The following is a 13,618-nucleotide window of genomic DNA, read 5'->3' as shown; positions in this document are numbered from 1 at the left end:
ATATTATTTTATTTCAATTATTAAACTGTTTTTATCTCAACCCACGAGTTTTTCTCACTTGTGCTTTTCCAATTCTCTCCCCCATCCCACCGTGGGGGCGGGGCGTGAGTGAGCGGCTGTGTGGTGTTCAGTTGCCAACTGGGGTTAAACCACGACACTGGACATAAGCAGGAAGGGCAGGTGCCCTGTCCTGTTCCTTTCCTTCTCTATCAGCTCTTATCAAACTGAGAGGCAGAGAAAGGAGTGACCTAAAGGCTGGTGAACCAAGGTTTTAAAATGATTAAGGTGAAGCAATGTGTTTCTAGCCTGAGTGCTGTTAATGTGTATGTTCCTAAAGAATCAGATGCTCATTAAAACACCCTTTTTGTATTGCCAGTTTTACATGCAGTGGGTTGATTATATTCTAAATACTTATTTGCAAGAAATCTGCATATCCCACAGTTTTTCTTCAGTGCCTAGCATCCAGGATTTTATTGAAACAAAGCGGAACAAAAATCCAGATTTGTTGCTAAAATAGTTTTTCTTTTTTTTTCAATCAACATTTTCTTGTTGTTCCCCTGATCCTTTAGTCAATAGCTAAAAGATGGAAACAACATCCATAGTTGGAAGTCTTATGCATGATTTTAAAGATGTACCACTCTTACAATCTCATTTCAAGCCAGCAAAATCTTACACTTGTAAAAATTCAGCTACAGTGTGATTACCAATCACAAGTTTTCAAAGATCACTTATATACCCAGTATATCGCTTATCACTTAAATCCCTGTAGGATTCAGTTTGGGAAAAACTGAAAAATCAAACTAAAACATTAAGTGACATGCAAGCTGTGACAAGAAAGAGAAATTTGGCAATATTTACCATATTTACCATGCCTCTAGCCTTTTTTTGTTTATTGGTTAAAATGTCAAGGCACATTTACCTTCTAAACATTTGTGAAAAAGCAGGTGGAATGCAAAATAATGTCTTTGCCTAGATTTCCCTAAGCTTTTTAGAGTATAAGGCATTTCCATGGTGTTGAAGAGGAGAGTAGGCTTCCAGAAATTGCAGCTTATCTTTTTATGCAATTAAATATTATAACCATTCTAGCTGGGAAAATAGCAGTTGGAATAATATTTGCTCTAATCTGTAATATTATCTACTCCAATCTGTGAGAAATCCAGTCAAGAAATGTGATCTCTCCTTGTTAATCTTCATAAGTGTAACCCTTCAAAGCAAAATGTGTGAAAGGCTAATGAAGGATCAGGCCAGTAAAGGGTTTAAAAGTTGAAGGTAAAGTACTTAATAGGAAAGATTATTTATGTTTTAAAAACATGGTTCTCTCGCTGATTTAGTTTTATCTCACTATCTTGAAGCAATTTTAGAAGCGTCTAAAAAAAGTAGAAAAACTCAATCATTATGATTCTGAACAGCCGATTGGTTGGGGATCTCACAAAGATGTCTGCACAACCCTAAGAAAGTATGAAATTTTTCATTTAATTTCTGTTTTTCTGTTCCTTTCTGCAGAATAACAGTTTCTGCTATGTGTTTCATGGATTTCAGTAGGTTTCCGCTGGACACTCAGAACTGTTCTTTAGAACTGGAAAGCTGTAAGTTTAATTCATACCTGTTCTTCACATGTGCATTCTTACCAACACTCCATCTTGTTCATAATACTTTTTTCACTTATTTTGGTGTGTGACCTGAACCCTTCAACCTGTACATATTAAACTGTGGCCGGTTTGAGATCTTTCCAGAACTCGGTGAGCTTTGGGAAGATAGAAAAACCATGATGCACTCTGCTTTGTTTCAACTGGGTTGATATACCAAGGCCTAAATCTAAAAATGTTTCCTCTGTCAAAAATCATGGTTTTTTTTCTGAGAAAAAAGTGCAAGTTAAAAGTAAAATAAGATGTCAATATTTGACCTCATGGAAAAATGAAACTGAGTGCTTGTGTTACTGTGAAATGTCTGCTTTCTCACCCCTGACTCAGTTGTCTGTAGTAAACTGTAAAGCTGGACAACAAAAGGTAGTTCTGTTTTGCAGAGCTTTTTGATACCTCAGAATTTATTCTTATTTGAATTGTGAGTAAAACTGGGATGCTGGTTTGTTGTTTAGTCTTGGAAAATTCCGAGAACAGATCCCCAGTGTTCAGGCAGTCTGCTCAGCGTGGCAGCTCCAGAGGTCCCATCCTATGTGCCTTGTGATCCTGAGCATGCCCATGTCCCCCTTCTGTCAGGTAAGCTGCTGGCAGGGCACAGGACTGGGCTTCCCTTGGAACAAGATGGAATATGGTCTTTGCAAATTTTTCCATGTCAACTAACTGGCAAATTGGTGTGAAAAAAATGTTTCTTTGGGGTTTTCCCAAATTGTTGAGTGGTCTCCTACCCCTAAGAAAAGAAAACAGGCATTTTTCCAGCAGAAGAGGTGATTTTGTTTTTACTATCTCATAGATGCATACAATGAAGATGATCTGATGTTATACTGGAAACATGGAAACAAGTCCCTGAGGACAGATGAGCACATCTCCCTCTCCCAGTTTTTCATCGAAGAATTCAGTGCTTCCAGTGGACTAGCTTTTTACAGCAGTACTGGTATAGTAAGCCCCTGTCGTTAAAAGGAAGAAGCACAGGACACAATCATGCAGAATGTCTTTCACATTTAAATTTGTTGCTAATAAATGACTGCAACTGCTGAGAGATCTCAGTTAAAATGAGATCTGTCAATCACACTGGCCTGTTGGCCTCGGTCCTCGGTTCTCTTCACATTACCAGTGTAACACTTTCTTGATATTAGAAGGTCATAATAATACTTGTAACTTAACATCTGACAAAAAGAACCTGAAAAAAATGCACAACCAAATATATGCTGTTGTGAGCTCTTGCAAAATTGTGGTGCTTCTCTGAAAGCCACCGGAATATTGGATTTACAGGAATCTTTGGTTCCTGGTTATATAGAAAAGCTTGAAAATGCAAACCCTAAAGGGTCAAGAAAGCAAACAAGAGGAACCCCAGTGTGTTTTATTGTCTAAAATCTCCTCCTTTTTGGAGCTGTAAAATGTCATTACAGTCTACTAACTATAAGATTTCTGCATGAGAGCATTTATAACCTATTGAGGTCTAATTCATGGTTTGCTTAATGTTCTGTGTTTATAGATAAAGTTGCACAAAAAAATCCCTTTATGTCAGTGCTACATTGTTTAAATACAGATATCTGCCCCAGACAGGTTTTTATTTCTCCCTATAGATCATGAACTATACTTTCTGGCAAACTGCACAAGGCTTTAGAAGTTTATTATAGTCTTGATCTCATGCAAGGTGGGTTTTATTTTCTTTGTATTTGTACATGCAATTATAAATTTTGAAATACTTCTCTATGTAAGTAGTCTAACCATATGTTTTTAACCAGATAAAACAGCATGCTTGCTACTGTACTTTCCAGTCTGAGTCAATTCATTTCAGTGTGGATATTGCCTTTTATATCAAGGCAGATTAATGAAATAGAAATTATTCCATGTAATATGATGAAATGCATAACACTTTGGAAAAAAGCCTTTAAGACATACAGGAAAGCTGCAAATAGATTTATTTACTGTATTTTATTTACAGGATAGGTTCTTTTTGCACTTAAAAAAAGAGCCATTCATGGTCAACAGCTCAATGTCCAGGTGGAGACTGGTGACGAGTGGCATCCCGCAGGCGTCCGTATTGGGACCGGTACTGTTTAATATCTTCATCAATGACACAGACAGTGGGATCGAGTGCACCCTCAGCAAGTTTGCAGATGACACCAAGCTGAGTGGTGTGGTCGACATGCCAGAGGGATGGGATGCCATCCAGAGGGATCTGGACAAGCTCGAGAAGTGGGCCCATAACAAAGCAATTCTTTAGTTTAAGAAGGCAACAAGTAGGAATAAAGCATGACAGAAAAGCCAATCAAAACTACACAGTTTTGCCTTACCTAGAAACTTGCTATCCCTTAGCAGAGACTCTAGACTCTTTTTACTATCTCCTCCACTCAACCACTCATCCCCAAAATGGGAGACACATCTACACATGCAGAGGTCCCAAATCACTAGCTAATGAGCTCAAAAATAGTAATCACAGCTAAGAAGCTACTGCATTGTCCCTGAAGCATCAGGAGATTGATGGCTTTCTGAAGCTGTAATACTCCTTCCGGCCACTGTGCTGTAACGCCACATGAGAGAGTTGGGGTTGTTCAGCCTGGAGAAGAGATGGCTCTGGGAAGACCTTATGGCAGCCTTTCAATATATAAAGGGGGCTTATAAGAAAGATAAAGAGAGACTTTTTATGAGGGCCTGTAGTGGCAGGACAAGGGGCAATGGTTTTAAACTGAAAGAGGGTAGATTTAGATTAGACATAAGGAAGAAATTTTTTAGGATGAGGGTGGTGAGACACTGGAATGGGTTGCCCAGAGAAGTTGTGGATGCTCCATCATTGCTTGTGTTCAAGGCCAGGTTGGATGGGGCTTTGAGAAACCTGGTCTAGTGGAGGGTGTCCCTGACCATGCCTGGGGGGTTGGAACTAGATGGTCTTTAAAGGTCCCTTCCAACCCAAACTATTCTATGATTCTGTGATTCATGTTTGTAGTGACTGATATTGAATGCAGAAATTCCAGTTTAAATTATGATGCAGCCTAAGCAGTGAGGGATTCACAGCTTGATCAGGTTCTTCACCCTTATCTCTTGCTCGTGTATGAGCTAAGAACAGAGCTCCAGCTTTCAAGAGCCACTGCCATGTGAGAAGAGGGCGAGTGATACCTTACTGTCATAACTGTGCCTTGCTGAGAGCTACGTCAAATTTGTCCTTCTTGCAAGAAGGAGACTGGCATTTTTTTCCACCAAACTGCTATCACTGTGTGTTGAAACTGGGTTCCAAGAACTCAGCTGGCTTCTTTCTGCCTTGCTATTCTCATCAAAAAACTCTCATGCAAGCAAATACGGCTTTGTGCACAACAGTGCAACTTCATACCACCCCTGAACCCAGGTTCTTCTATTTTGCTTCTTGTTGGAAGAAAATGATTACACACAGACCCTGCCTCCTGAAGCAAGTAATAGTGGGGAACAATCAGCACAACTCTAATGGGAACCATCTCCCCCGGAAGAGTCTCAGGCAAAAAAATGGACAAAAAAGCTGCTCACAAAGCAGCCTTATGCATTTCAGGTTATGCATATCCTTTCCTGTGAATCTTGGTGAACTACACATGCATAGCATTTAGGCTTTTGGAGTTCCCTGGCCTCCGAAGGGGCAACAATTTCAATCAATTTTTGAGACAATCCTTTTTAAAACCAAAAACCCTCTCGACAACTGAAAACACACAGAGCATATTTAATATTAGATGGGGTTATTGTTGAGATATTCTTTTTTATAAAGTCTCTCTTTGTGATGGCATGACTGCTCTAACACAGGCTCATTGATGTCTCTATTTGTACTGGGCAGGCAGATGCTGCGCAGCCAGCCACTTTTGTCTTCTTTTCACCTCACTATAAACGGATTTCTCTCCCATCGCAGGAGGTATAGCACACACGCTTTGCTGCACAAACAGAGCACGCCCCAAAATTCACTAGATGGCACCCTTTCCTCTAAAGTCAACGCTGGGCAGGCAAACCGGTCTGACCGTAGGAAAAGAAGTGCTGCTTGTTGCTGGGTATTTGTAGCGTGAGAGAAGGCAGGCTACTTTTTGGGGGAGACAGCGTGTTGGCTTCACTGTCCTAGTTGGCCTGGACAATTATATCCTGTCTGTATTCTCCCGGCAGTTTCACTCTAAGTCTATTTACTTTTTTTCTATTTCCTAACCTCAATTATAATATAGTATTTTATTAATGCAGTCATGATGCTTCATTCCCAAGGCAACAGTATTTTAATGAGGTTTGATGGACAGTTGGTAAAGCACTAAATAAAACCACGGTGGTGGCAATATTTCTTAGGCATTTGCTATTACTGATGTGGATATACCATTCCTACTGGAAGGAGGGGGCCAGTGAACAGAGCTCACAAATAACACAGCTCTCTTCTCTTCTGCCCCAACCTATTCCTCTCTCTTTTTTCAATAGGTTGGTACAATCGACTTTTTATAAACTTTGCACTCCGGAGACATATTTTCTTTTTTGTGCTACAATCCTATTTCCCAGCCATGCTGATGGTGATGCTGTCTTGGGTTTCATTTTGGATTGACAGAAGAGCCGTTCCTGCCAGGGTATCGTTAGGTAAACCTTTAATGTATATTCTTTTGGGAAATATCGAATGGATAGGGGAGAGGTTTTGAAGCTACCTTAGCTTTCTATTTACGCAGGATATGAGCAAGTATATCAGGTAATTGCCTGAAAAACACTATTATTGCCACTGTTGTCACTACCGCAAATTCCTTTAGTCAACCTCTACCTTTGGAAGTTGGATGCTCGTTCAGACTGCTTTGCTATATTAGAAAAGAGCTCACACACCACAGAAGGAAAAAGGGATGATTCTGCTTCTGAATCTCTGTCACAGTTACAATTTTTCCTTTTTTTTTTTTTTTTTTTGCAGTGGCTGGGTTGGCTTTTTCCTCCCCTCTTCCCAGCAAAGTAACAGGTAGTCAGATCCCTCCCCAAATCCATGGTTCATGAGAGATACTTAATAGGCATAGCACAATCTATCTAAAAGCTTTGCAGCTCTGCTTTCTCTCTACAAACACTTGATATCTTCCCACCAACTTGGAACCAGTTTTCTGACTTGTCCTATGTAGCAAAGCCTTTCTTTGTTAGGCATCTTGAAAATGTTTGCTTTGGTGCCTTAACTGTGCGAGGCACACAGGCTTCTGTGGAAGCCGAAGGTTAAGTTGGGCATCTTTCTGCGCCCACAGTTTTAGTTCTGAACACCACAGCTCAGGAGAGAAAGACAAATTACAGTGGTTTTTTTATAACGTTATTGTTTTTCTCAGTGATGAATCAGTTGATACCGCTTCAAGAACTGCCTTTGTTGGGAATTTAATGCTGATGGCCTTGGAATGAGTACATTTTTTCAAAGATTAGCATCTCTGTGAAGATCTGATGGAAATTTGTTAAGATATCTAATGTAACCATAATGCATTTGAGTCCTGCAACTGTCGGTTTAAGAATTAGTAAAGAAGCTCCTGTTCTTTCTTCTCACTGATGCTAGTCCCAGAAGCCAACTGTATGTTGCCATATTTCTTAGACAAGTGAAAATTTGAGGATCTTTGTTTAAGAAACAAACTTGCATGTACTGAGGGAGCCCTCAATTTTTATCTACAGCTACATCAATCTAGAAAAAATAGGACTGTAGCTACCTCAGATCCCTTTCTATTGCCACAGTCTAAAGCTATTAATACATGAGATATAAATCTATTTGTTAGTCTAAAAACAAATTATGGTACCTCCTATCTATTGATGCATCTACCAATTCCTTTTATTTATAAGAAATTTAACTTCATCTTTAAAAACAAAGTTTTAATTCTCAGTAGGTCACTTGTAATGTTGCCAAGATGGTTTTGCTGATCATGTTCTTTAATTTATATATGGATTTCTGCAGAAGGTCATGCATCAGGAGTTCTAGGAAAAATGCACATTTCGTTAGCATAAGCATACATAATTTATAGGCAATGTTAACAACAAAGTTTAAAAAGCTTAGCTCCCTAGCCTAGAGTATACATATTTTAAATAAATTGATTTCCTCTTATATGGTATATTTCGAACTCCATCCTTCAACCTAAGGAACTTGCAGAGAGGGAGTGGGAAAACTCTTGTATGTTCCAGTGGACTTGGACTAGCATAAAACTGGAGAAAGGCTATACTGAGACCCAGCTGAAAAGCCGTGCTATCAGCCAGCGCTGTCTCACCAGTGTTAGTGAGGTGTCTTCACTTTCAGTGTTCCATTCATTTCTTTAAAAGCAGGGCCTCTGTTGGGTGTTGGTGGGGTTTTTTTTCTGAGATAGAGCAAAACAAAATGAGGTGAATAGCTGCACAAGAGGAGAGATTGAAAAGATGAGGGTGAAATTCTGGACACACTGAAGTAAACAAAAAGTATTTCTTAGTTTCAATGGATATAGCATTTTTGTGCTAGAGTGTTTTTAGAGAGCCATGGAGTTATGAGAGAGACATACAAGCTGATACATGTTCTCAAGAAGAACAATTTGAGAAGGGGTTGGGAGGGAAACTGGTGATTCTTTAGTGACTCTCCGGGACAAGAAAGTGTGTAGTGGAGACCCTGGCTCTGGGAAGTGAGGGAAGACCACAAAACTGCTTTTGCTTCCCTACAGCGGTGCCTAAAGCTGTCATAGAAATGTGTTCCTTATGCTGCTGAATCACCCGTGTTGTGTCCCCGCTGTTCGAACCTGGTGGGATGCAGCTCTAACTGCATGCACTGAGCAGAGAGATGATTTACGGGATTCAGTATTGTATGTGATAGGTCTTTCATGGTTCAGTCCACTTTTCAGAGCCTGTGCAATGAAGTTAAAGGCAGCGTCAATCATATGCCCTCACAAAGCTGTGCTGTCCAAGCAACGGTGATGAGCTAAACAGAACCAGCTGGCCAGTATTATGATAACTTCCCCTTTTTCCTTGGCAGGTATAACCACAGTGCTGACAATGTCAACCATCATGACAGGAGTAAGTGCCTCAATGCCTCAAGTGTCTTACATAAAGGCTGTGGATGTGTATTTATGGATCAGCTTCCTTTTTGTCTTCCTGTCTGTCATCGAATATGCAGCAGTGAACTATCTCACCACAATTGAAGAGAGAAAGCAACTCAAAAAAAGGGGCAAGGTACAATCCTCTGTCTTTTGTTGCCTTCAGAAAGGATCACAGAAGCCACAGAGTAATCCTGATACACCACTGTGATAACAGCACAGTAACCACGTCTGTGACTCCACTCTGTATCTCACTTTTCTTTACTTGGCTGAAGGGAGGAAATGTATCATCCTCTTTGAGATCTTGAGAAGGTCTGTGCTTTCTCTCCCTTCCTTTTCCTGTGACAGAGGTTAGGGAGTACATCTCCTGATTTCCACCCCCACCCCCCCATCCCCCCAGAGGAAGGTAGCCTTCATTCTGTTCTCAAATACCTATTGATCAAAGTATTTTTCCTCTCCCTGAAATATACCCCAGCATGCACTCGTGTAGTATTTCCCCCTCTTTCTTGTGAAGCAGAGTCTATTTTTCCTTCTCCTGCTTCACCATTTTCAATTAGGAAGATGGGTTTAATGATGCCTTTTTGTCCCAAGACCAGATGAATGACAAGGTCATTTTTAGAAAAGTCTGCTTGAAGCATAAACGGTCACAAATTAAACATTTGCTTTCTATGAAGCACTCACTTAAAACTTTGCCTCAAGAATATCCCCCCATGTAAAGTCATTTGTTGGAATATCACAAGGGGAAAAACAGAAAAATGGTGCATATGTTGCTCACGTGATTTGATAATCACATCAAAAAACTACGCATGGAAATGTTTGAAGTACTTTCCTGCATCTCCAGCAACGCAGACCTACAGGAGAGGCAGAGTTTGAGTTTTCTATTTCAGAAGCTGGGGCACATATTGCCAGTCAGAAGCTGGCAATAATCAGTCAGACAAGTGTGTTTTATCACATGTATCCCCTGCCTCGCTCACGTCCTGCCCAAGGGGGCAGGCCCCACAGATAGCAATACTGTGAGGTAGCCCCGTTCTCTGTATGCTCTCCACAGAGGGAACAACACTGAAGAGAAAGCTTTCTTATTTTCTGTTTTATATATTTATAACTTACTAAGATGGCTCCTGCTAGATGCAGAATAACTATTCTTTGTTGCCAGGCTTCAGGAATGTATAGTATTGATGCAGTGCAAGCAATGGCTTTCGACGGCTGCTTTCGTGACACAGATGTGGACGTGGACCTGACTGCTTTCTCAGACCGCTGTGAAGAGAATGACACTCGGGCACGTGCAGCCAGCGTCTCCAATGTGGACACAACTCGCATAAAGAGGAAGAGATCTCTGAAGGGAAATGTGGGCAGGATTATTTTACAGAACAATCATGTTATTGACACATATTCCAGGATTATATTTCCCAGTGTGTATATCGTGTTCAACTTTTTTTACTGGGGTTTGTACATATGAACAAAAATCATTATAAGCTAGACTTTATTTTGCATATGAGGGTAGCATCGTGCTTTAAAAATAATGCAACAGCAGTAGAGGAAAGGGTTAAAAGTTTCTGAAACTGACTTCTGCGTCACACCAAGGCTGGCTTGGTTAGCAGCAAAACTGTTAATGAAAACCTCTCATGAGTCCGGTTTCTTTTTCAATGGGACTGTGCAATGCTTCACTGGGGCAATCTAATGCACGTGCTACTACTGCAGTAGCGTAGAAGCAGTGTGCTCACTAAGGGAGCCCTTTGCCACACACCTGAACAGGCAGCAGCTCCCACCTGATGTATTATCCAGTCTCTATCTACACTCTAACCATTCCTCTTTAATCAGCCTTTCTGTTTGTTCTCCACTTGTGGCCTGTTTTGGTAGGCAATCGGCACCGATCGTCTTCAAATAGCTCCTATCCTTATTTCACTTGCTGCATTTCGATTTTGCTGGGCAACCTGTATGCGCCTCAGCAGCCTTTGTCCTCGGATGGTAACTAGGGGGAAAGTGATTATGGCTTAGCAGTGGAGCAGGGACCAGCAGAAAGCAGGAAGCAAAGCTGATGGGGCTTTGTACTTTGTGCATCATCGACACCTCAAGAAAAACCCTCACCCTGTCAGCTGTCCCTGACTTTCCACGGGACCACTGGGAAGGGCCTCTATTTTGGAGAACTCTCGATCACTAGTCCCTGAGGCAGCACAGGAACTATGTCCCAGACCAGATGCACGCAGTGTCTTACAGCCACCTCCCAGGCGGATGACTAGCGTCCGCTGCACAAGCCATGCCCCTCACGTGACACCCACACACCTGTGCCTCGTGTAGACCTGCTGTAATCACCTGCTTTCTGCATAACTGTTCATTTCAGAAACGTCGGCTTTGAGGCAGAGATTTTAGAAAACTGTGTCAAGAAAACAAACCAACCCTGTCTTCTGCAGAATCTGGTTCTTCTGCTTTATGTCGCATACGTGAGCTTGGGGTTTTGCCCCCCTCCCTCTCCCTTTGGCTTTTGAGATTGAATCTGACAGTGAGGAGAAGCTACATATGCCTGCTTGCAGCATCGATCCCCAGCACAGTTCGAGATACCACACCGAGGCACGCAGGAAATAAAAGGAAGCAGCTGTGCCAAAACAGAGCCATGTACAGGAACCTTGACGGTCCCAGATGAATCCTGCATGGAAATAGGTTCAGGCTAAGGAGGTTGAGTTAAGGATGTTCAAGGACAGAGACAAAAGTGTTCATAGCTCCAGAAAAGAATCAAGATTATTTTTGCGACTTTCCCACTTAAATTTCTTGGGTTTGTCTGTCATTTAATAAAGCGAGTTTGTATTTACAAAGTCAGTTCAAAGTGATAATCTGTGGTGGCAAAAATTGTCACAAGGTAAATGCTTGGTCACTGCTTGGTCAAGATTAGGAAACGGGAATAAATTTGGAAGCCTGAACCCCTCTCTGGTTTATTTGATTTTCCTGCTCCAATATCGTTTGCTCATAGCACGGTGATGTCTTTTACTGTATGCCTTTTACTTTTAGTTACAACAAGCTGCATTTGTCAAGCTCCCAGTTACTGAGCTGGAGAAGCTGGTGACACACTGCATGCCGGGTGATTGAAATCTGATGGAGCGAGCGGGTACTTTGGCAGCCAGTTTGCTGCCAAACAAATGATCAGAGCTAAGACGGCTTTGATACTCTTCCAGGAAATCCTGTCATGGAAAGCAGAACTGTACCAGGAATGACAATGCTGGGAACGTAAAGCCAAAGGACACGCAGGCTTTGGCAACAGCACACCAGCCCTCAAGCTGAGCACATGTGTAATATAGATATATAAAAAAAATACCGTGACATCCTCGTTACTGCACTGCCATTATGGAGGCATCCTGCACAGATGTTCCAGATTGCCTGAGAAGATTCCATCTTGTTGCTCCAGATGTGTGTGTGTCCTAAACTTTTCACATGAACTAACATAGCACCATTGCTTCCACATGATTTTTTTTTTATCTGCCTTACAGGTAGAGGTATTTGTCCTGTAGCCAACAGCGAATCCTCAGCCTTCAACAGAAAAAATACCCATGTGCTTCTTGACCCAAACCAGTTCCCTCTTCCAAATTTCTCACAGGATCTGCAGCAGCAGAAGCCCCACGGCGCGGCATGCCCAAGCCCCGTGCAGGCTGTCCAGCAAACAGGCCCACACGTGGAAGTGTGGAGGAAAAGGGATTCCTGCCTGCGTTTACCTTCCGGGCACGTCCTACACGTGCGCCTGAGCGCTGCACAGCCTGCTTTGGTGGAGGAAACTGCTAGTTACTTTGCAACTGGGAAAGTAACCATCGGCAAAATGTTCTCCCCACGGGGAGTACTACGTAGCGAGTTTTATTATGATAATGAAGAAGATGGCACGTTACGATGATGAAACTTAAGTGCATACTTTTACAGCCAAGCTTATAATTTCTATCTTCTTAATGCAGTGACGGGGATGATATCAGGATCAATTATACTTCAAGAATCTATTGCTTGTGTAAAGAGTAAAAAATAACAGTATTTAAATACATTATTTCTTGGTTAGAGGGCGTTAGAGGGCTGACTGAAACTCACAGGACCCTCTTCTGAAGCTTGTGTTACCTTCCGGAAGGGGGCGGAAAAGCATACTTTTAGTCAGTTTGACTAGACAGGCTCATGGAACTCTTTAAAAAAAGCGTTCACAAGCGTTTCCCATTCCTGTTATCTGTGGCTGGTTTGGCAGCCAGTCAGATGTAGGGGTTTCACGTCCCACAGCATCTACTGACAGTTAAAACATCACAGCCGTTATGTAAATACGTACTTGTCTGTGTATTCATCCCAGTGGTATTCAAGCAGTTATGCTGAGAGCACTCTGTGGATTTTTGGAACAGAAATAAGAGCTTGTAATGGTTTCTGTGACCAGCTGAGGTGCAGGATGTGGCCTCCCTATATTTAGCGTCTGCTGCTACACCCGTCCGTACTGAGAAAACATCCTGTAAGTGTTAGCGTAGGTGATGCAAACTTTTAAGTCTGGAGAACTACTTCATTCTTCAAACCTTTATAGTTCTCATGAAAGAAGTAAGCACGATTTCATGCCAGTGACCTGTTTTTCAGAGAGCTACAAAAATGTATGCCTTTGAATATCCCAACTATAGGTGAGTGTTTATGCTAAAATATTCACAATTTAATAAAATTTGCAAAGTGTCCTGAACGTTGAGTGACGTCGTGATGAACCGAGTCAGAATCAGAAAGCAGAGAATGTCTTCTTTTTCTTCGAAAGTCACAGCCCAATGAAAGAAAAATGCTTTATAGAGGAAGTTAAATTTTACTGATTTGTACAATTAGGATAACCTTAGGCTCACCCCTGGCAAAATGTCTCTCCTGGTAACCCATCCACATGCCGATTAATCCGTATTTCGTGATCAAGTGGCCACGATGTCTTGGTCAGCTGGTGACCAACGCGGTCCAGGCGGTAAAGGAACAAGGACTGAACAGGGTGAGCAGCGTTTGCCGCCTTCTCTCCTCCATCCCCTGTTCCTG

At 41.7% G+C, this 13,618-nt stretch overlaps 1 protein-coding gene across 1 annotated transcript in view; it reads left to right on the top strand.

The window, feature by feature from the left end:
• Positions 1 to 10,073, top strand: part of GABRR3 (gamma-aminobutyric acid (GABA) A receptor, rho 3) — a 32,288-nt gene extending 22,215 nt beyond the window's left edge. Inside the window, exons 5-9 of the mRNA XM_009323899.1 lie at positions 1,504 to 1,586; positions 2,431 to 2,571; positions 6,051 to 6,203; positions 8,557 to 8,753; positions 9,771 to 10,073. Coding sequence (XP_009322174.1) covers positions 1,504 to 1,586; positions 2,431 to 2,571; positions 6,051 to 6,203; positions 8,557 to 8,753; positions 9,771 to 10,073 — 877 coding nt within the window. The remainder of the gene's footprint in view (positions 1 to 1,503; positions 1,587 to 2,430; positions 2,572 to 6,050; positions 6,204 to 8,556; positions 8,754 to 9,770) is intronic.
• Positions 10,074 to 13,618: the final 3,545 nt, after the last annotated feature.

Source organism: Pygoscelis adeliae, unplaced genomic scaffold (assembly GCF_000699105.1).
Source record: "Pygoscelis adeliae isolate BGI_AS28 unplaced genomic scaffold, ASM69910v1 Scaffold124, whole genome shotgun sequence".
NCBI lineage: Eukaryota > Metazoa > Chordata > Aves > Sphenisciformes > Spheniscidae > Pygoscelis > Pygoscelis adeliae.
This window is presented reverse-complemented; position numbering and strand designations above follow the sequence as displayed.